This window comes from Protomyctophum parallelum (genome assembly GCF_964188405.1).
Source record: "Protomyctophum parallelum genome assembly, chromosome: 12".
Classification (NCBI taxonomy): domain Eukaryota; kingdom Metazoa; phylum Chordata; class Actinopteri; order Myctophiformes; family Myctophidae; genus Protomyctophum; species Protomyctophum parallelum.
The window spans coordinates 9,873,755-9,895,310 of NC_139712.1; the positions used below are offsets into that span (position 1 = coordinate 9,873,755).

General features: G+C 44.0%; 1 protein-coding gene across 1 annotated transcript; it reads left to right on the forward strand.

Moving 5' to 3' along the window:
• Positions 1–986: 986 nt before the first annotated feature.
• nrros (negative regulator of reactive oxygen species) lies at positions 987–14,532 on the forward strand (the record flags this gene model as incomplete). Its single annotated transcript, XM_083777614.1, has 8 exons — positions 987–1,148; positions 2,704–2,857; positions 4,291–4,551; positions 5,493–5,696; positions 8,122–8,288; positions 8,766–8,972; positions 11,788–12,137; positions 13,499–14,532. The coding sequence occupies exons 2-8, from the start codon at positions 2,750–2,752 to the stop codon at positions 14,530–14,532; spliced, it is 2,331 nt and encodes a 776-aa protein (XP_083633740.1). The 5' UTR covers positions 987–1,148; positions 2,704–2,749.
• Positions 14,533–21,556: the final 7,024 nt, after the last annotated feature.

The window sequence follows — 21,556 nt, forward strand, 5'->3', positions numbered from 1 at the left end:
GCAATTTGGGGTTCAGTGTCTTGCCCAAGGACACTTCGACATGTAGACAGGAGGAGGAGCCGGCTAGGATTCGAACCACCGACCCACGGATCATTGGACGACCTGCTCTGCCTCTTGAGCCATGCACAGTCACTGGCAGTTTGTCTACACCATGTCTGACAATAATAAAAAAAAACAGTTCTTATAGACTTATCCGCCACATATCACAGGATATGCATGGTGATGGTGGCGCTAGAGAGCTGCACACAAACATGGTGAAATAATTGTAACGGTTGAGAGAATCACTGACACTGTGGTAACCTATGGCGACTATAGCAGGAAGGCTAGGGTGTGATCGTTATAAAGTGGTTTCCTCTCTCTCTCTCTCTCCCTCTCCCCCCCCTCTCTCTCTCTCTCTCTCCACCCCCCCCCCCCTCTCTCTCTCTCTCTCTCTCTCTCTCTCTCTCTCTCTCTCTCTCTCCCTCTCTCTCTCTCTCTCTCTCTCTCTCTCTCTCTCTCTCTCTCTCTCTCTCTCCCTCTCTCTCTCTCTCTCTCTCTCTCTGGTAAAGTCGGCTTGCTCATCAACACCCAGGGGGTGTGACATGTTCGTGTTGGCTTTTGCGGTCGTGTGTAGAAGAGCGCAGCGCTTCTTTCTTTGCACAGCATGCACTTCACACCCCACACACTTCACACACACACACACACACACACACACACACACACACACACACACACACACACACACACACACACAGGGGACCGATCTTGTCCTGTTTGTTGGGGCTTTGTGATGATTGATGAGAGAACAGAGCTGGAGTTCTAACTATACTCGCTGCTAGACTAGAGACTAGAGAGAGAGATGGATGCTTTTTTTCCGAATGAAGTCCAACATGTGACTTTTAGCTTTCCGTTGTAAGTAACCTCTCTGCTTGCCTGCTGCTTCCGCCACTACAATACAAGTCAGAGAGAGAGAGACAGAGAGAGAGACTGTTAACAGAACTGACAGGGAGAGAGAGAGAGAGAGAGAGAGAGACAGTTAACAGAACTGACAGGCTCTTCTCTGCTCCGCTGAACCGGGTCAGTGAAGCAGCGGTATGGTCAGCCTCTGGCCATCCGTCGCATGCAGTGTCTCTTCGGGATTACCACGACCACACCACCACACCACCTGAGTGAGTATCTCCTATACCTCTGCAGTATTGTCTATAATGTCATGTGCTTCTATGATGAATTGAAAATGGAGGACCCCTGTATATGTAAACAAGTCTAATTCTCCCTGGTTTTGATATCCTCTATAGCCCTGAAACATGACTGCCATGATGATTATCATACGAGCGTCATGTGAACCATGGCTAGATATATATCCTCTTTAGCAGTTTGTGTAGGATAGTATTGACCTGTTGATGCATGTTCCAATCAATCAATTAATCAATCAATCAATCAATCAATTAATCAATCAATATCTGCACCTGCAGTGTGCCCTGGCTGTAGCCTATTATTATGTTACGGTCAGGTGAAAAGAATACAGTAAAGCGATAAATTTAATATACTTAGGCTATAAACTGGTTATGATTTGCATCACCATTAATGCTTTTGAACTCTCTTGTCTGTTCTGGTTGAGTTGAATGTTGCCTATTATGGCAGTGGTTCTCAAGGGTGTATTTTAACATAACGTATACTTTAGCTGGGGACCCCCTGGGAGAACCCCCCCCCCCCCCCCCCCCCCATGAAGGACCCCTGGTTGTTTGGAAACCACTGGCCCTTAATGGCTGGATAGATGGACATTGATCAACTGTTTAAATGTTATAGAAACAGAACATCGCATCGTCCTCCATCTTTTATTTATACAAATATACAAAAAGAAAATGCCTGAAAAGGCATTTTACTAAACCACTAATCATTCTGAATGGGGTAAATTATGTAGGGTTGCAGGTCACTTTGAATACATTACTACAACGTAGTAATGTATAGGCTAGGCAGATCTACAAGCTCGAGCTTGTAGATCTGCTATTTTTCAACCCATTCTGAACGGGAACCCATTTTGGTGTCGGCATCATGTTATGCTTTAGCTATTGAAAAATAGCAGATCTACAAGCTCATAGCGCGCCACCGAGTGGCGCGCTACGAGCTTGTAGGTCTGCTATTTTTTGAAAAATCGAAGAACGACTGACATTTTTTAGAATCTGATCTCAGGTCAGAATGGGTTAAAACACCAAAAGGGGTTCCCACCCCCAGTACATGCTGTCAGTGTCAGTGGGCCTTGAATGGACCCAAATCCGTTGTATATAGCGCCCACGCCAGTGGAACTCTCTCTTCCACCTCATGTCAGTCAGAGCTTCCCAAGCCTGGCCTGTGTTTTAAAAATCACAACGAATGAAAGCTCACTTTGTACTCATTGGGTGTTCGAACAGAAACAACTGATTCTGCATTTGTCTTTGTTGCCATATTTATGATGTATTGTTGTTTTTGCCCTTATTGGTATTTTAGTATTTTCTTTCTTTCTTTCTTTCTTTCTTTCTTTCTTTCTTTCTTTCTTTCTCTCTCTCTCTCTCTCTCTCTCTCTCCCTCCCTCCCTCCCTCCCCCCCTCCCTCCCTCCCCCCTCCCTCCCTCCCTCCCTCCCCCCCTCCCTCCCTCCCCCCTCCCTCCCTCCCTCCCTCCCTCCCTCCCTCCCTCCCTCCTTCCTTCCTTCCTCCCTCCCTTCCTTCCTTCCTTCCTTCCTTGCGTAGTGCCACGGGCTCAGCTTCGGGCACAGCCAGGAGGACGTTAATTAAGATGGTCTGCCTCCTCTTCGGCGCCGTGTTCAGCATCCTGATGACCCCCGCCGCCTCCTCCTCCGGCCTGCCCCCACCACCCCCCCCCCAGCCCCACCTCTGCCAGCTGGTGAGTGGCGAAGGTCTCTCTGTAACCCATTTTAGACCTGAGAACAGATTCTACAAATACCTTCTAAATCCTGACGGTTTTCTGAAAAACACCATGTTTCTATGTGTCGGTGGTTCTCAAACATTTTCATGTCAAGGACCCCCAAAAACGACCGCGATGTGGTATTTATATTTTTATCAGCTAATTAAAAAAATTAAAGTCGATTGGTGGGAACTACTGTATAGCAGACAAAAGGCCCTTTCTTCTTCTTCTTCTTCTTCTTCTTTCTTCGACCGTTGCAAAATCACTAAACCAAACCTGAACAGGCAGGAACCCCAGAAAGTGGATGCTTTGGTTTGTGGGGACTGGGAGGGAGGGAGCACAGTTTGGTTTGTGGGGACAGGGAGGGAGGGAGCACAGTTTGACCACACATTGTTGCTAAGATAAGATCAATGATGAGCGCCGTGCACACCACACACACACACACACACGCACACGCACACACACACACACACACACACACACACACGCATGCACGCACATGCACACACGCACTTCAATTTCTTTAGTCCACATTTATAAAATATTTTTTTCAGTTGCTTCTGATGCCCAACGCACTTTAAACATCGGTCCCAGTGCTGCTTGAATCCAAACTCGAGTGCGCAGAATGTACAGAAGTTTAGACACAGCGTTACTGTCAAAGTGTCCTTGAGCAAGACACTGAACCCCCTAATTGCTCCCGATGTGCTGGTCGGTGCCTTGCATGGTTTCCGCCGCCATCGGTGTGTGAATGTGTGTGTGAATGGGTGAATGTATAATGCACAATCTATTTGAAGCGCCTTGGATAAAGGCGCTATATATAAATGCACCATTTACCATTTACACACACACCCACGAATAGTATACCATACACATTTGACACCAGTGTTGTTTTTGGCAGCAAATTTCTATTTTAGTTTTAGTCATAATAGTCTATTGAATAGTTTCCACTTAGTTTTAGTCACATTTTAGTCACCTGGAATGTTCTAGTGTTTAGTCTAGTTTTAGTCGACTAAATGTCATACGATTTTAGTCGACTAAATCTACAGTTGATTCAGTCGACTAAAATGTGTTTTGACAGGCCTTGATGTCGTTGTAATGACATACTTTACACTTTGGTTGCATGCTGAAAATAGCAGATATACAATCTGTATATCTGCTATTTTCAGCATGCAACCCAGCATAAAACTGGATATCTTGTCCACTAGTCCCTTACTGACATTTCTAGTCTAGTTTTTATTTGTTGACGAAATTGTCAGTATATTTAGTCTTAGTTTTAGTCATCATAGATTCGTTTTTATTTAGTTTTTATTTAGTTTTAGTCAGTGAAAAAAAGGTAGTCGACGAACATTTTTCGTCTTAGTTTTAGTCGACGAAAACAACACTGTTTGACACTCTGTCTGTTTTCATCACAGGTCCAAAGAACGGCTCTGTGCGATCACGGCGCGCTCTCCTCGGCTCCCTCCGACCTCCCCGACGACCTGGAGGAGCTCCAGCTCAACCACAACGCCATCAGGACGCTGGCGGAGCGCTCCCTCGCCCGCTACGCCTCGCTACGGACGCTGAGCCTGGCCGCCAATCGCCTGGAGACGCTGGAGGCGCGCGCCTTCGGCGGCGGCTCTCCGAGAATAGAGTGTCTCAATTTAGCGGAGAACAGTCTCCACGTCGGATACCAGGTAAGGATCGGGGCGATTGTTTATCATGATTAACCCATTCTGACCTGAGATCAGATTCATACGAGGTTTCCACTGGACATGCACACACACTGGTCTGATTAACCCATTCTGACCTGAGATCAGATTCTAAAAATGTCAGTCGCTCTTCGATTTTTCAAAAATAGCAGACCTACAAGCTCGTATCGCGCCACTCGGTGGCGCGATACGAGCTTGTAGGTCTGCTATTTTTCAATAGCTAAAGCATAACATGATGCTGACACCAAAATGGGTGCCCGGTCAGAATGGGTTAAAATAAAAAAAACCCTCTCACAATATTCGTATTATAACTGAAACTAACATTTCTTTTGACAGGCCCAGTTTTAACCCTGTAAGACCCGGATTAATTTCTACTTGCAAAAAAGAGATTTCAACCTTACTACTACTTTGTACCACTATAGGACTAGGAGTCGGACTACTAGAAAAAGAAAAAAAAAATGATGAAAGTTTTATGCACATTTATAATAATTATATAATAATATAATAAATTAATAATTTACATTTGCGGGATATCTTTCACAATAATGAATAAAACATGCTATAGACATTCTAATGATCACAAAAAAACATATATTACAATTATTTTACTTATACTTACGCCCAGAGATTTTTAATTTGTGTGAATTTCCGCCTCTGTGGGGGGTATTTATATGCAAATATCATGACCAATGGCATTGCAATGAACATCACTGGATGACGATTAGGTGAAAAAAAAGAACAGAAAAAAATTATAATAATTAAGTAATTCATTAAAATAAAAATTTTACCGAAAAGCAACACTGGGTCTTACAGGGTAAGCATAATTAGTATTATCATGATAGCGTTGATAATAATCGCAGTCATCTCTTTGCCACAGTATAACGGTGACAGTGTAACGTTCCCTCCGTCCCTCTGACCAACACCAGGAGACGGGCCGGGCCCTGCGCAGCCTGCCGCGGCTCCGGGTTCTGGACCTGTCGCGCAACGAGCTGGACGACGAGGCGGCCCACGACCTCCTCCAGAACCTGACCTCCCTGGAGCGGCTGGACCTCTCCGGGAACGTCCTGCTGCGTCTGGACGAGACCTCCTTCCTCCGCGGCCTCCGGCAGCTCCAAGAACTGGACCTGCAGGTTTTACAGTTGTTGTTTTTCTTTAAATATATTTTTTTATCCCACGATTTTTGTAACCCATTTTCCACCCCTGTGTCAATCATCTAATGTGATCCTGGGCTCTACACACCCTCCACCAACCTAGTCCCCATATATGGGGGACAAGGGGAGAGCAACGGACTTGAACTCATGCTTCCTTCATGCCTGAGTGTCCAAGTTGCTCCTTTCCACCTGACAGGGGGGAGTTTCCCTGGTTGGACGTAGCGTAGCGCGTGGAAGGAACACGTTATTCCAAACAAGTTCCTTTCCCCTCCATCAGGCGCCCCGGCTGGCCAGGGGGAGGCAGTATATAGACCAGTTCCTTTCCCCTCCATCAGGCGCCCCGGCTGGCCAGGGGGAGGCAGTATAGAGACCAGTTCCTTTCCCCTCCATCAGGCGCCCCGGCTGGCCAGGGGGAGGCAGTTTAGTGACCAGGATTACTGCATGTTTTTTGTGAGGGTACCTACCCTAGGGGACACGGGGAGAACATGCAAACTCCACACAGAAAGGCCCTTTCGCCAACCCCGCCTTCGAGGTATATGGGCACTGATGTTGTACACTAAAATGTATTTTGGCGGGCCTTGATGCCGTCGAAATGACAGATTTTACACTTGAAAATAGCCGATCTACTTGTAGATCGGCTTGTAGATCGGGCTTGTAGATCGGCTATTTTCAGCATGCAACCAAGTGTAAAATGACTTATACTGGATCTCTTGTCTACTAGTCCATTTTAGTCTAGTTTTCATTTATTGACGAAACTGTCAGTATATTTAGTCTTAGTTTTAGTCATCATAGCACAGTTTTCATTTAGTTTCCATTTAGTTTTCGTCAGTGAAAAAAGGTAGTCGACGAACATTTTTCGTCTTAGTTTTAGTCGACGAAAACAACACTGCTGCAGGTACAGTAGTATAGTAGTAATAATGAATTGCAATTTTTATTTGCGCTTTTCTATGCACTACGTGTCTTTACTCAAAGCGCTTTTACAACGGTTCATTCATTCATACTCCTGATTCCCTTAGTTTTATGAGGAATTTCTATACATATATATACTGTCCAAAAGATTGTTTTTTGCTAAGGTTTGAAACATGACTTGCATACAGTGTTGTTTTTGGCAGCAAATTTTGATTTTAGTTTTAGTCATAGTCTTTTGAATAGTTTTCATTTAGTTTTAGTCACATTTTAGTCACCTGGAATGTGTCAGTGTTAAGTCTAGTTTTAGTCTTTTAGACTAAAATGTATTTTGGTGGGCCTTGATGCCGTCGTAAGGACTGTTTTTACACTTGCTGAAAATAGCCGATCTACAAGCTCACAACGGTGCTTGTAGATCGGCTATTTTCAGCATGCAACCAAGTGTAAAATGACTTATACTGGATCTCTTGTCCACTAGTCCCTTCCTAACATTTCAGTCTAGTTTTTATTTGTTGACGAAATTGTCAGTATATTTAGTCTTAGTTTTAGTCATCATATCACAGTTTTCATTTAGTTTCCATTTATTTTTCTTCAGTGGAAAAAGTCGACGAACATTTTTCGTCTTAGTTTTAGTCGACGAAAACAACACTGCTTGCATATGCCTGTAATTCCTTTAGTATGTGGTTCAGTGTGCTAAAGTTATATTACTATAGCCTGTTACCTACACTAGGGCCTCTATTGTTCAGTTACCGGCCAACACCCAACTGTATTCATTTTGGCTTTCCTTCATATCCCATATTTTGTATATTCCTGTCACTATTTCAGATACCATTCGCTCATAAACAACCCTGTATGTCTGTACAACTGTCAACAACATATAAAGCATTCATAAACACCATCAAGAGCTACTATTTTTCACATGAAGCGGCGAACAGTCGACGCCAGCGTCCTCACTTCCCACCCCCCAATCCAACCCTTGATGCTGAGTGTCAAGCAGGGAGGCACTGGGTCCCGTTATTTAGAGTCTTTGGTATTTGACCCGGCCGGGGATCGAACCCCCGACCTCCCAGTCTCAGGGCGTCGCGCTGCGACGCGTTGTGAGCTTGTAGATCTGCTATTTTCAGCATGCAACCAAGTGTAAAATGACTTATACTGGATCTCTTGTCCACTAGTCCCTGTCTAACATTTTTGTCTAGTTTTTATCTGTTGACGAAATTGTTAGTACATTTAGTCTTAGTTTTAGTCATCATATCTTAGTTTTCATTTAGTTTCCATTTAGTTTTAGTCAGTGGAAAAAGGTAGCCGACGAACATTTTTCGCATTAGTTTTAGTCGACAAAAACAACACTGTTCACAACGCGTCGCATCAAGGCCCGCCAAAATACATTTTGTTCGACTAAATCAACCGTATAGATTAAAAATCTTCGAGGTGACTAAAATGTGACTAAAACTATTCAAGAGACTATTATGACTAAAACTACCCCTACTACGCCCCACAGGGTAACATGCTGTTCGAGATCGACGGGGCGTTCGACGGCGGCGTGCTGCCTCGCCTGCGGAGGCTCAACCTGGCGTTCAACTTCCTGCCGTGTCTGACCGACTTCCACATGACCCAGCTGGTGCTGCTCAACGCCAGCCACAACGCCATCGAGTGGTTCGTCGCCAGGTTAGGACACTTTGGGGCTTTTTTTAGGGGCACTAACTGGCCCCTCCTATATGCCCCTCCTAGCTTTCCAGGTTTGTGTGTGAACACAAACATTTTGTGATGATTTGAATTGGCTGAGCAGGCCAAGGTCATCGGGATCGGGACTCGAACCCGCGACACACTGTCAGGCAGGCACCCCCAGTATGGTTTAGTTTTAGTTTGTAGGCTATTGATTCTTTTGAGCGGCCACCGAGTGGCGCGCTACGAGCTTGTAGGTCTGCTATTTTTGAAAAACCGAAGAACGACATTTTTAGAATCTGATCTCGGGTCAGAATGGGGTTAATCAGACCAGTGTGTGTCCAGTGGAAACCTCGTATGAATCTGATCTCAGGTCAGAATGGGTTAATATAGTTTTTAAATTTAGTTCAGTTTACAATTTTACTTCTCGTTACTTCTGGTGACCTCTAATACCGTTGGTGTTTGGGGCGCCCCCTGCAGGCAGGACCCGGCGATGGCCGTGTTCCGCTTGGAGACGCTGGACCTGAGCGACAACAGGCTGCTGTTCTTCCCCTTCCTGCCCAGCAGGAGTCGCCTGCGGAACCTCCACCTGTCCCGCAACGCCATCCGCTTCTACGAGCACCTGGCCGACCCAAACGCCACCGCCGAGACCGCCGACACCCACCACAACTGGACCACCAGCGTCCGGTAAACTAGCGGTGATTTCGTAGACTAAAGGCCTAGTCATAGTCCAGTTTTAGGTGGTAAGGTGACCACCAAAACGGTGGTTAGTAAAAACAGAGATGTGTTTGGGGTGAGCGGTGAGTCTCTTACCACCGCGGCTCAGTGACGTCATGTTGTAGTTCACCGCGGCTCAGTGACGTCATGTTGTAGTTTTAGTAAAAACAGAGATGTGTTTGGGGTGAGCGGTGAGTCTCTTACCACCGCGGCTCAGTGACGTCATGTTGTAGTTTTAGTAAAAACAGAGAGGTGTGTTTGGGTGAGAGGTGAGTCTCTTACCACCGCGGCTCAGTGACGTCATGTTGTAGTTTTAGTAAAAACAGAGAGATGTGTTTGGGGTGAGCGGTGAGTCTCTTACCACCGCGGCTCAGTGACGTCATGTTGTAGTTTTAGTAAAAACAGAGAGATGTGTTTGGGGTGAGTGGTGAGTCTCTTACCACCGCGGCTCAGTGACGTCATGTTGTAGTTTTAGTAAAAACAGAGAGATGTGTTTGGGGTGAGCGGTGAGTCTCTTACCACCGCGGCTCAGTGACGTCATGTTGTAGTTTTAGTAAAAACAGAGAGGTGTGTTTGGGGTGAGCGGTGAGTCTCTTACCACCGCGGCTCAGTGACGTCATGTTGTAGTTTTAGTAAAAACAGAGAGATGTGTTTGGGGTGAGCGGTGAGTCTCTTACCACCGCGGCTCAGTGACGTCATGTTGTAGTTTTAGTAAAAACAGAGAGATGTGTTTGGGGTGAGCGGTGAGTCTCTTACCACCGCGGCTCAGTGACGTCATGTTGTAGTTTTAGTAAAAACAGAGAGATGTGTTTGGGGTGACCGGTGAGTCTCTTACCACCGCGGCTCAGTGACGTCATGTTGTAGTTTTAGTAAAAACAGAGAGATGTGTTTGGGGTGAGCGGTGAGTCTCTTACCACCGCGGCTCAGTGACGTCATGTTGTAGTTTTAGTAAAAACAGAGAGATGTGTTTGGGGTGAGCGGTGAGTCTCTTACCACCGCGGCTCAGTGACGTCATGTTGTAGTTTTAGTAAAAACAGAGAGGTGTGTTTGGGGTGAGCGGTGAGTCTCTTACCACCGCGGCTCAGTGACGTCATGTTGTAGTTTTAGTAAAAACAGAGAGATGTGTTTGGGTGAGCGGTGAGGCTCAGTGACGTCATTTTGTAGTTTTCGGTGGTCACTTCTTTCACCGAAAACTGGACTATGAATTAGCCATAAAAATATGACGACTGGACTAACTTTAAAACCTAGGAAAACAAAATAAAAACTAAGCTACCATGACTAAAGCTAAGACTACATATACTGACAATTCCATAAACAAATTAAAAACTAGGCTCAAATGTTAGGGAGGGTCTATAGTGGAGAAGAGATCCAGCAGAACTAAAAGTCAAGCCATTTTATGTTATGCTTGGTTGCATGCTGAAAATAGCAGATCTACAAGCTCAGAACGCGTCCTGCTCCGATGCATTGTGAGCTTGCAGATCGGCTATTTGTGTAAAAATCGGCCATTACCACGCAATCACGGCACCGCCAAAAAATACATTTCAGTCGACTAAGAATCAACTGTATAGATTTAGTCGACCGACGTTAGACTTAACAGTAAAACATTTCAGATGACTAAAATATTTAGACACTAAACTCCTCCAAACTGAATCTAGATGGATTTTTTATTTAAAGTCTGTCAATCCAGGTGGCTTGAATGAAGATCTCTCCCTCCAGTGCTACCTATGAAGGAAAAAGTGATTGTATGAGTCTGTCAACATGTGATGTATGCAATATTCTTGTTTCCTATAATAACTGTGATTTTGTACATCCTTTCTGTAATGTCCACGCCCACAATCTGGTGATGTCACCAATTAGTAATTCTCAGCACCTGAGCTGTATTGTTTTGGACCCATTCTGACCTGAGATCAGATTCTAAAAATGTCTTCTTACATCCTGACACTTTTCTGAAAAAGCTATGTTTCTATGTCAGTTGTTCTTCGATAAAAAAAAAAAATAGCAGACCTACAAGCTCTTAGCGCGCCACTCGGTGGCGCGCTATGAGCTTGTAGATCTGCTATTTTTCAATAGCTAAAGCATAACATGATGCCAACACCAAAATGGGTTCCCGACCCAGAATGGGTTAGAGTAAGTAAGTAAGTTCTTTGTCTGTGAAAAACCATAGCACTGACGAAGGTCTGAGGACCCAAACGTTTGCTGTTTAATCGCACCACGAGCACAGAGCACCATAAAAGCATGTTAAAATAAAAGAATAAATATTTTTTTATAAGTCTCAGTCTAAGGAGTTTTACTTTTTCTATACGGTGAGCGAGTCTTTTCCTGTCAAAGTTTCCCTTTTTTCTCAGTACTTCAGATGACTAACATGACCAACGACAAAAAAATCCCATATCTGCTGGGCGAAGTACAACAATGTGCAAACACAGCAGCAAGATTTGTGAGTTGCTGTGATAGGAGAAGGATATCAAATGGAACACAACCACCCTAAAGACTAAGCATTGTGTATATTCCTGCACTATACCTGCATCGAGTGACCTGGGTACATAGAATTAGATCTATTGAAGATTCTGACCTTCAAATGTACATCATTTTTGTATTGATTGTATTGCTGTATTGTTGTATTGTTCTTTCTGCTTTGGCAATGTAAACGTATGTTTTCTCATGCCAATAAAGCCCTTTGAATTGAATTGAATTGAATTGACTAAAATATGAAATAAAAAAAATCCCCAAAAAATTCCAAAGTTCCAAAATTTTCAAAAATCTAAAACGTCGCTGTCCTAAACCCCAGGTACTACAACCTCCGTGGGAACGTCACCAACGTGACGGCCGACCTGTGGGACGAGGGTGACCTCCACGGGGACCTCTCCTCGCTCCACCTCCTGGACCTCAGCGGGAACCAGATCGACTACTTCCCGCGCGGCTTCGTGGCCCGCATGCCGGCGCTGTCGACGCTCCGCGTCGCCACCAACTGCCTGGAGGGCGCGCTGCGACTGGACCACGCTGCGCCGGGCCCGGGCCCGGGCCCGGGCCCGGGCGGCCACTTCTTCTCCGACCTCGGCCGCGGCCTGCGCGAGCTGGACGTGAGCGACAACCGCCTGCGAGAGGTGGCGGTGACGACGACGACGGCGGACCACGGCGGTAGGGCTGCGAGTCTTTAGGTGTCCCACGATACGATTTGATTCCGATTCTTGGGGTGACGATTCGATTCTAACCCTCTAAGACCCAGCGTTGCTTTTTAGCAACAATTTTATTTTATTTAATTACTAAATTATTATTATTTTTTTCTGTTCTTTTTTCACCTAAACGTCATCAGTGATGTTCATTGCAATGCCATTTCAATGCCATTGGTCATGATATTTGCATATAAATACCCCCCACAGAGGCTGAAATTCACACAAATTATAAATGTCTGGACTCAAAGTACACTAAAAGTAGGTACAATAAAGTAGGTACAATAATTGTAATATATGTTTTTTTGTGATCATTAGAATGTCTAGAACATGTTTTATTCATTATTGTGAAAGATATCCCCCAAATGTAAATTATTAATTTATTATATTATTATATCATTATTATATAATTATTATAAATTTTCCATCAAACTTTATTTTTTTATTTTTTAGTGTCAGTCCTAGTAGTACAAAGTAGTAGTAAGGTTGAAATCTATTTTTTGTAGAAAGTAGAAATTAATGCGGGTGTTTTTGTTTTATTAAAAACAATTAAATAGAATTGTAGCATGATCTACTCCAGTCTTCTGGCATGAAAGCAGAGTACATTTAGTAAAAAAGCTCGTATAATTGTAAAGGTTTTATCAACTGAATGAGGTTAAAGGTTAAATCCAAGAGTAAGAACATGTCTCATTTATTTAGCTTGCACAGATTTGAACCAGTACAAAAGTTACAAAATCTCTTCTCACTCAATACCAGAACAATACATTAGTATTAAAACAGGTGTAAAATAAATACAATTGGCAGGCTTAGCTTAGCTGGTAGTAAATGCACTATGCAGAAACCTTAGAGTATATATTTCTAGAGAAGGCACCCAGAGGAAACCCTGAGGCGAAATGGACATAGTGGCCGGATTTGGTAGTGCAGCTCGAGCCAGCGCTGCTCCGTTGACTATCATTGCGCACGTTCATGTGATTGGGGCCATGACACATGAACGAATGTTTCATACGTGAACGCGCACAAACGGCACAATGATAGTCAACGGCAGCGCGTTCATGTGTTTGTAACCAATCAATCCCAGAATGCACTCTGTTCCTACCAGGAAGGAGGAGTGAATCCGCCTCATGCGCTTTTGAGCAACTTAATGCAAGTGGATGGGAGGAGAACTCGGGTGTCTTCTCTATAGATATATAACTCTATGGCAGAAACCCAGGCCATAATGCATTGCATGCACAGGTACATTTTGTGCAAGAAAAAAAAAAGAAAAAGAAAAATAGATTTTTGGAAAATTAGAATCGCGATTCTAACTCGAATCGATTTTTTTCTTGACAGGCCTACACGGCGGCGTGCTCGGAAACCTGACGTACCTCAACCTCAGCCTGAACGCCCTGCGGTCGCTGCCCTCGGGGTTCCTCTCGTCTCTGCCCGGCCTCCTCTCGGTAGACCTCAGCTACAACCCCCAGCTCGGCGGTCGTCTGTTCTGTCCGGACGACGGAGAAGACGTCGGCGGAAGTAGCGGAATTAGCGGAAGTAGCGCAAGTAGCGCCGCGTCGGACTGCGCGGCGTGGAGCGTCAACGGCAGCTCCTCCCTGACGCGGCTCTACCTCAGAGGCTGCGGCGTGGAGAGGCTGCCGACGTCGGCGTTCGCGGGCCTGTTGTCCCTGACGCACCTGGACCTCTCCGACAACAACGCCCTCGCCCTGGGGGGGATGGACCTCGAAGGCGAACCGCCGCCCGGGGGGGCGATACGAGCGCTGAGCGGGACGCTGCGACACCTCGGCCTGGGCAGCACGGGGCACGCCGCGACGACGTCGCAACCGTCGTTCGACTTCTCCCCGTTCCGCAAGCTGGAGTATCTGGACCTGTCCAACAACTCCCTGGCTCGCTTCCCGGCCTCGCTGGCCGCGAACACCGCCGGTCTTCGGGTTCTGGTTCTGGACCTGAGGGACAACAAACTGACCACCATCCCCCAGACCTCGGGTCTTCCTCAGCTCCGGAGGGTCTTCCTCGGCGGGAACCCGTTCAACTGCTGCCTCGGCATGGAGTCATGGGGCGACGCCGCGTTCGCCGCACGTTGGGCGCAGACGACGCTGCTGAGCGTGGTGGACGTCGAGGACGTCGTGTGCGAGGACCTCTCGGGGCGGACGCACCGGGCGCTGCTCGACCGCCTGCCGTTAGGTTCGTGCGGCGGCGGCCGCGGGGGCGAGGAGGAGGACGGCGAGTCCGTCCTCTGGTACTTCCTGCTCGTCGTGCCCGTCTTCGTGTCGTTCCTGGGCGTCTCGGTCGTCTTCTGTCTGACTTTCAGGCCCCGGCTGCTGCTGAGGAAGACCATCAAGAAGAAGTGTTTTAAGTCCACGCCGTACTAATGATTGATTGATTGAAATATGTATTAACAGTTTGCAGAATTACAGTGCATTTCAAGCACAAACTCAATACAAAGACTGTTAACTGTGAGTGGACGACCCCAATTAAGCATTACACTTGTTTACAACAGGGTCCACCATGTTCAATTCATCAAAACATTTAGAGACATACAAATAGACACTTCTATGTAGTCAAAGAACAGAACAGGAATTCATCATAAAGGAAGCAAAAAGGGAAAAGAAACATAATTATACAGTGAGGGGAAAGGGGTAGATAATATAAGAGGCTTTGTGAATACCTTGTGAAGACATTTTTTGAGTAAAAAAGAGAAGAGAATTGATGTGGAGTTTGAAGTCCGTCATTTGTTTTTTATGGTCCTCGATAACTGTTAAAGTGTTGCAGGGAATTATCGCTCACGTTTAGCAAATTAAATAAGGTATGGGTCGTCTGACATAGTGTGTGTGTGTGTGTGTGTGTGTGTGTGTGTGTGTGTGTGTGTGTGTGTGTGTGTGTGTGTGTGTGTGTGTGTGTGTGTGTGTGTGTGTGTGTGTGTGTGTGTGTGACTGTGTGTGTGTGTGTGTGTGTGTGTGTGTGTGACTGTGTGTGTGTGTGTGTGTGTGTGTGTGTGTGTGTGTTGTGCACTGTGGCAAAGTGTGGTTCTAATTCTAAAGAAACGTTACACCTAGATCGAGTCTTGATGCAAACATGTGGTTCCGCAATCCGTTTGTCTTGTGGGACACTGTGTGTGTGTGTGTGTGTGTGTGTGTGTGTGTGTGTGTGTGGTGTGGTGTGTGCAGTGTGTGTGGGCGCGTGCTCACGCACACAGTGCACACGCGAGCACACATTATGCAGAAGTGGTGTGTGATGCAAGTTGCTATTTAAGCAGCAGAGGAAACTTGAAATTTCCTGTTTTGCAGAAACTGCCCAGTTCTGTACCTCGGGGGGGGGGGGGGGGAGGAGGGGGGGGGGGTGGGGGAGGAGGAGGGGGGGGTTTGCGGTTTCCTTGAGAAACAGCTGGGCCGGGCGCTTTGTCAATGAATCCTCTCTACGGCGTCCTCAGACCAGCCCTCCATCGGCGTCTCCTAGTCATCTCGGTTCTCCAACGTCTAACCCATTCTGACCTGAGATCAGATTCTAAAAGTGTCTGTTTGAAAATGACAGTTTTCTGAAAAAAAGCTATGTGTTTCTATGTCAGTCGTTCTTCGATTTCTTTCAAAAATAGCAGACCTACAAGCTCGGTGTACGAGCTTGTAGGTCTGCTATTTTTTAAAGATCGTGAAAATATGCCTCAAATTTGAAATATATATTTTTAACTCAAATCTTAGCTTCTGGGGGGGGGGGGGAGGTCCCTTGAACAACATATTTTCAGATGGGGGTCTCGGAGGCCAATTACAGATAATTTTTGGGGTCCTTGACATGAAATAATGAGTGATATAGGCCTATAGAAACATAGGGTATTTCAGAAAACTGTCAGGATTTAGAAGACATCATTTTTCATGCCTAAGTGGGTTGAACTGTTTTCGAGGCTTTATTAACACATTTATCTGGGGACCCCCTGGTCTGGAATCCCCTTAAGGACCCCCCCTAGGTAGGGAGGGGGTCCCTATATACTAGACCCCATTTGAACCAGTGACTGCCTTACGTTACGACAGCAATGGTTAAGCCATATCAGCTCATCGCAGCTCTTATCAAACATCACTGCACAACATCCTGTGCTCTGTGAGTCTTGCTACAGCAGCCTACTGCAGTGGGTGGGACACTTTAACCCATTCTGACCTGAGATCAGATTCATACGAGGGTTTCCACTGGGACACACACTGGTCTTGATTAACCCATTCTGACCTGAGATCAGATTCTAAAAATGTCAGTCGTTCATCGATTTTTTTTCAAAAATAGCAGACCTACAAGCTCGTAGCGCGCCACTCGGTGGCGCGCTATGAGCTTGTAGATCTGCTATTTTTCAATAGCTAAAGCATAACGTGATGCTGACACCAGAATGGGTTCCCGTTCAGAATGGGTTAACGATGGAGAGGGGCCCCTCTCCGTCTTCAGACCCTCTGAGGGGCCACTGTATATCTCCACACTCACTCCAGAGGGGCCACAACAGCCCACTATACGCATATTTCTGTCGTAGCAAAAAAAATAGCCGATCAGCTATTTATTTTTTTGCTATATTTGAATTGAAATCTTGACTTGTTCTTTTGCTATTTTTTTAATTGGAATCCTGAAAAGTAACATTTTTATTTGATTTCAAATGCATTTTTATAGTTATTAACTTAAAAGTTTGTTTCTAGCGAAAATGTAACTAATTCGGCAGCAGTAACATTAGCGTTTTCTCTCAGTCAGTTGATTCTTCTTAACCCATTCTGAACGGGAACCCATTTTGGTGTTGGCATCATGTTATGCTTTAGCTATTGAAAAATGGCAGATCTACAAGCTCGTAGCGCGCCACCGAGTGGCGCGCTACGAGCTTGTAGGTCTGCTATTTTTGAAAAATCGAAGAGCGACTGACATTTTTTAGAATCTGATCTCAGGTCAGAATGGGTTAATATCCATATGAGTGAAGCGGCCTATGTGCCATATATATTATTTTTCAAACACAGTTCTTATATGAGGCGTAAAAGTACATGAACCCGTGGATTTGCGCCCTCTACCGAGCAGTGTTGTTTTCGTCGACTAAAACTAAGACGAAAAATGTTCGTCGACTACCTTTTTCCACTGAGGAAAACTAAATGGAAACTAAATTAAAACTATGCTATGGTGACTAAAACTAAGACTAAAATATACTGACAATTTCGTCAACAAATTAAAACTAGACTAAAATGTTATGAAGGGACTAGTGGACAACAGATCCAGTATAAGCCATTTTACACTTGGTTGCATGCTGAAAATAGCCGATCTACAAGCTTGTGAGCTTGTAGATCGGCTATTATCAGCAAGTGTAAAATAAGTCATTATGACGGCAACAAGGCCGGCAAAAAATACATTTTAGTCGACTAAATCAACTGTAGATTTAGTCGACTAAAATCTTATGACATTTAGTCGACTAAAACTAGACTAACACTAAGACATTCCGGGTGACTAAGATGTGACTAAGACTAAGTGAAAACTATTCAGGAAAGACTATGACTAAAACTAAAATAGAAATTTGCTGCCAAAAACAACACATGCTACCGAGTTTGCACTGACTTGACTTCAGTGTTGTTTTTGGCAGCAAATTTTGATTTTAGTTTTAGTCATAGTCTTTTGAATAGTTTTAATTTAGTTTTAGTCACATTTTAGTCACCTGGAATGTGTCGGTGTTAGTCTAGTTTTAGTCGACTAAATGTCGTGAGATTTTAGTCGACTAAATCTACGGTTGATTTAGTCGACTAAAATGTATTTTGGTGGGCATTGATGCCGTCGTATAGGGACTGTTTTTACACTTGCTGAAAATAGCCGATCTACAAGCTCACAACGCGTCGCAGTGCAACCAAGTGTAAAATGGAGAGATGACTTACTGGATCTGTTGTCCACTAGTCCCTTCCTAACATTTTAGTCTAGTTTTTATTTGTTGACGAAATTGTCAGTATATTTAGTCTTAGTTTTAGTCATCGTAGCTTAGTTTTCATTTAGTTTCCATTTAGTTTTCTTCAGTGGAAAAAGGTAGTCGACGAACATTTTTCGTCTTAGTTTTAGTCGACGAAAACAACACAGCTTGACTTGACATCCTCGTCATGGCTCCCTGCTGCGTGAAGCCGAGCTGTGCCAGATGGCTTACCCTGAGTGCACTTAGACCTAACCCAGGAGGTAAGCCGAATACCGCCGTGCGGTGACGCTCTGGTTGGTGGTGGTGGTCGGAACAGAGCGAGAGAGAGAGAGAGAGAGAGAGAGAGAGAGAGAGAGAGAGAGAGCGATAAACCAGAAGCCTCGCTATGAAGCTGCATCTAGGGATACCGAACCCACCCCTATCACATTCTTGCCATTTAAAATATGTGACAGTTTCTGTCAGTTTTGTGCATGTCTGTGAAAGCAGGGAATCGTAGCTTCAAATTGACATATTGGTTGTTCAGTTTGACCCACCAGTTTTGGGAGATATGGCTTATAGAGTAATGTCTTGCAGAGAAACGGAGAGTTGAGAAAACAGGCTTGAAAAAGGTTCACTTCTGTGGTCTCTAACATTACACCTATAGCTACATGTTTAAGCATTTATTTCATATTTACATGTCTTCTGTGGTCTCTAACATTACACCTAGCTACATGTTTAAGCATTTATTTCATATTTACATGTCTTCTGTGGACTCTAACATTACACCTATAGCTACATGTTTAAGCATTTATTTCATATTTACATGTCTTCTGTGGACTCTAACATTACACCTATAGCTACATGTTTAAGCATTTATTTCATATTTACATGTCTTCTGTGGTCTCTAACATTACACCTATAGCTACATGTTTAAGCATTTATTTCATATGTACATGTCTTCTGTGGTCTCTAACATTACACCTATAGCTACATGTTTAAGCATTTATTTCATATTTACATGTCTTCTGTGGTCTCTAACATTACACCTAGTTACATGTTTAAGCATTTATTTCATATTTACATGTCTTCTGTGGTCTCTAACATTACACCTATAGCTACATGTTTAAGCATTTATTTCATATTTACATGTCTTCTGTGGTCTCTAACATTACACCTAGTTACATGTTTAAGCATTTATTTCATATTTACATGTCTTCTGTGGTCTCTAACATTACACCTATAGCTACATGTTTAAGCATTTATTTCATATGTACATGTCTTCTGTGGTCTCTAACATTACACCTATAGCTACATGTTTAAGCATTTATTTCATATTTACATGTCTTCTGTGGTCTCTAACATTACACCTAGCTACATGTTTAAGCATTTATTTCATATTTACATGTCTTCTGTGGTCTCTAACATTACACCTAGCTACATGTTTAAGCATTTATTTCATATTTACATGTCTTCTGTGGTCTCTAACATTACACCTAGCTACATGTTTAAGAATTTATTTCATATTTACATGTCTTCTGTGGTCTCTAACATTACACCTAGTTACATGTTTAAGCATTTATTTCATATTTACATGTCTTCTGTGGTCTCTAACATTACACCTATAGCTACATGTTTAAGCATTTATTTCATATGTACATGTCTTCTGTGGTCTCTAACATTACACCTATAGCTACATGTTTAAGCATTTATTTCATATTTACATGTCTTCTGTGGTCTCTAACATTACACCTAGCTACATGTTTAAGCATTTATTTCATATTTACATGTCTTCTGTGGTCTCTAACATTACACCTATAGCTACTTGTTTAAGCATTTATTTCATATGTACATGTCTTCTGTGGTCTCTAACATTACACCTATAGCTACATGTTTAAGCATTTATTTCATATTTACATGTCTTCTGTGGTCTCTAACATTACACCTAGCTACATGTTTAAGCATTTATTTCATATTTACATGTCTTCTGTGGTCTCTAACATTACACCTATAGCTACATGTTTAAGAATTTATTTCATATTTACATGTCTTCTGTGGTCTCTAACATTACACCTAGCTACATGTTTAACCCATTCTGACCGGGCACCCATTTTGGTGTCGGCATCATGTTATGCTTTAGCTATTGAAAAATAGCAGATCTACAAGCTCTTATCGCGCCACCGAGTGGCGCGATATGAGCTTGTAGGTCTGCTATTTTTTGAAAAATCGAAGAACGACTGACATTTTTAGAATCTGATCTCAGGTCAGAGGCCTGAGGCCTGAACAGTTAGTCCTGCCGCCATGACAGTCTCTGTACCGTCTCTATATACAGCCTCCAACATCCAGGGAGGATGTTGGAGGCTGTATTTACTGTATGTCATGTCATGTATTGTACCCCTCCCTCCTGTGAGATATGATGGGCTACGGTTGATATTCTTTGGGGAAGGAACTGAACCGCACACGGGGGGCCCCATGGTGCCATGTGAGTAACACAGTAAGCAGTGTTGTTTTCGTCGACTAAAACTAAGACGAAAAATGTTCGTCGACTACCTTTTTTCACTGACAAAAACAAATGGAAACTAAATGAAAACTAAGCTACGGGTATGGTGACTAAAACTGAGACTAAATATACTGACAATTTCGTCAACAAATTAAAAACTAGACTAAAATGCTAGGAAGGGACTAGCGGACAAGATATCCACTATACGTCATTTTACACTTGGGTGCATGCTGAAAATAGCCGATCTACAAGCTCACAAGATCTTGTAGATCGGCTATTTTCAGCGAGTGTAAAAACACTCATTGCGACGGCATCAAGACCCGCCGAAATACATTTTAGTCGACGAAATCTACAGTTGATTTAGTCGACTAAAATGTATTTTGGCGACTAAAATCTCATGACATTTAGTCGACTAAAACTAGACTGACACTAAGACATTCCAGGTGACTGAAATGTGACTCAAACTAAATGAAGTTTCAGTCCAAAGACTGTGACTAAAACTAACATAGAAATTTGCTGCCAAACACAGCACTGACAGTAAAGGCAGCTTCATTATAACGATAGGATGTCAACAGGCACTTTTCTTAGGAAGTCACCAGGCTGCTCTCTCACAGAGCCCCACTTCCACTTAACCCCTTTAGATGTGCAGCCACATGTGAGCAACACGGATGCCAAGATGATGGCTTGTTTATCCCATTCTGACCTGAGATCAGATTCATACGAGGTTTCCACTGGGGACATACTGGTCTGATGAACCCATTCTGACCTGAGATCAGATTCTAAAAATGTCGGTCGTTCTTTGATTTTTTTCAAAAATAGCAGACCTACAAGCTCGTATCGCGCCACTCGGTGGCGCGATATGAGCTTGTAGATCTGCTATTTTTCAATAGCTAAAGCATAACATGATGCCAACACCAAAATGGGTGCCCGGATCAGAATGGGTTATTAGCAGTGGGTGGGAAAAAGTACTCACAGTTTCACTGAAGTAAAACTATCAGTATACTGCATTAAGATATATAAA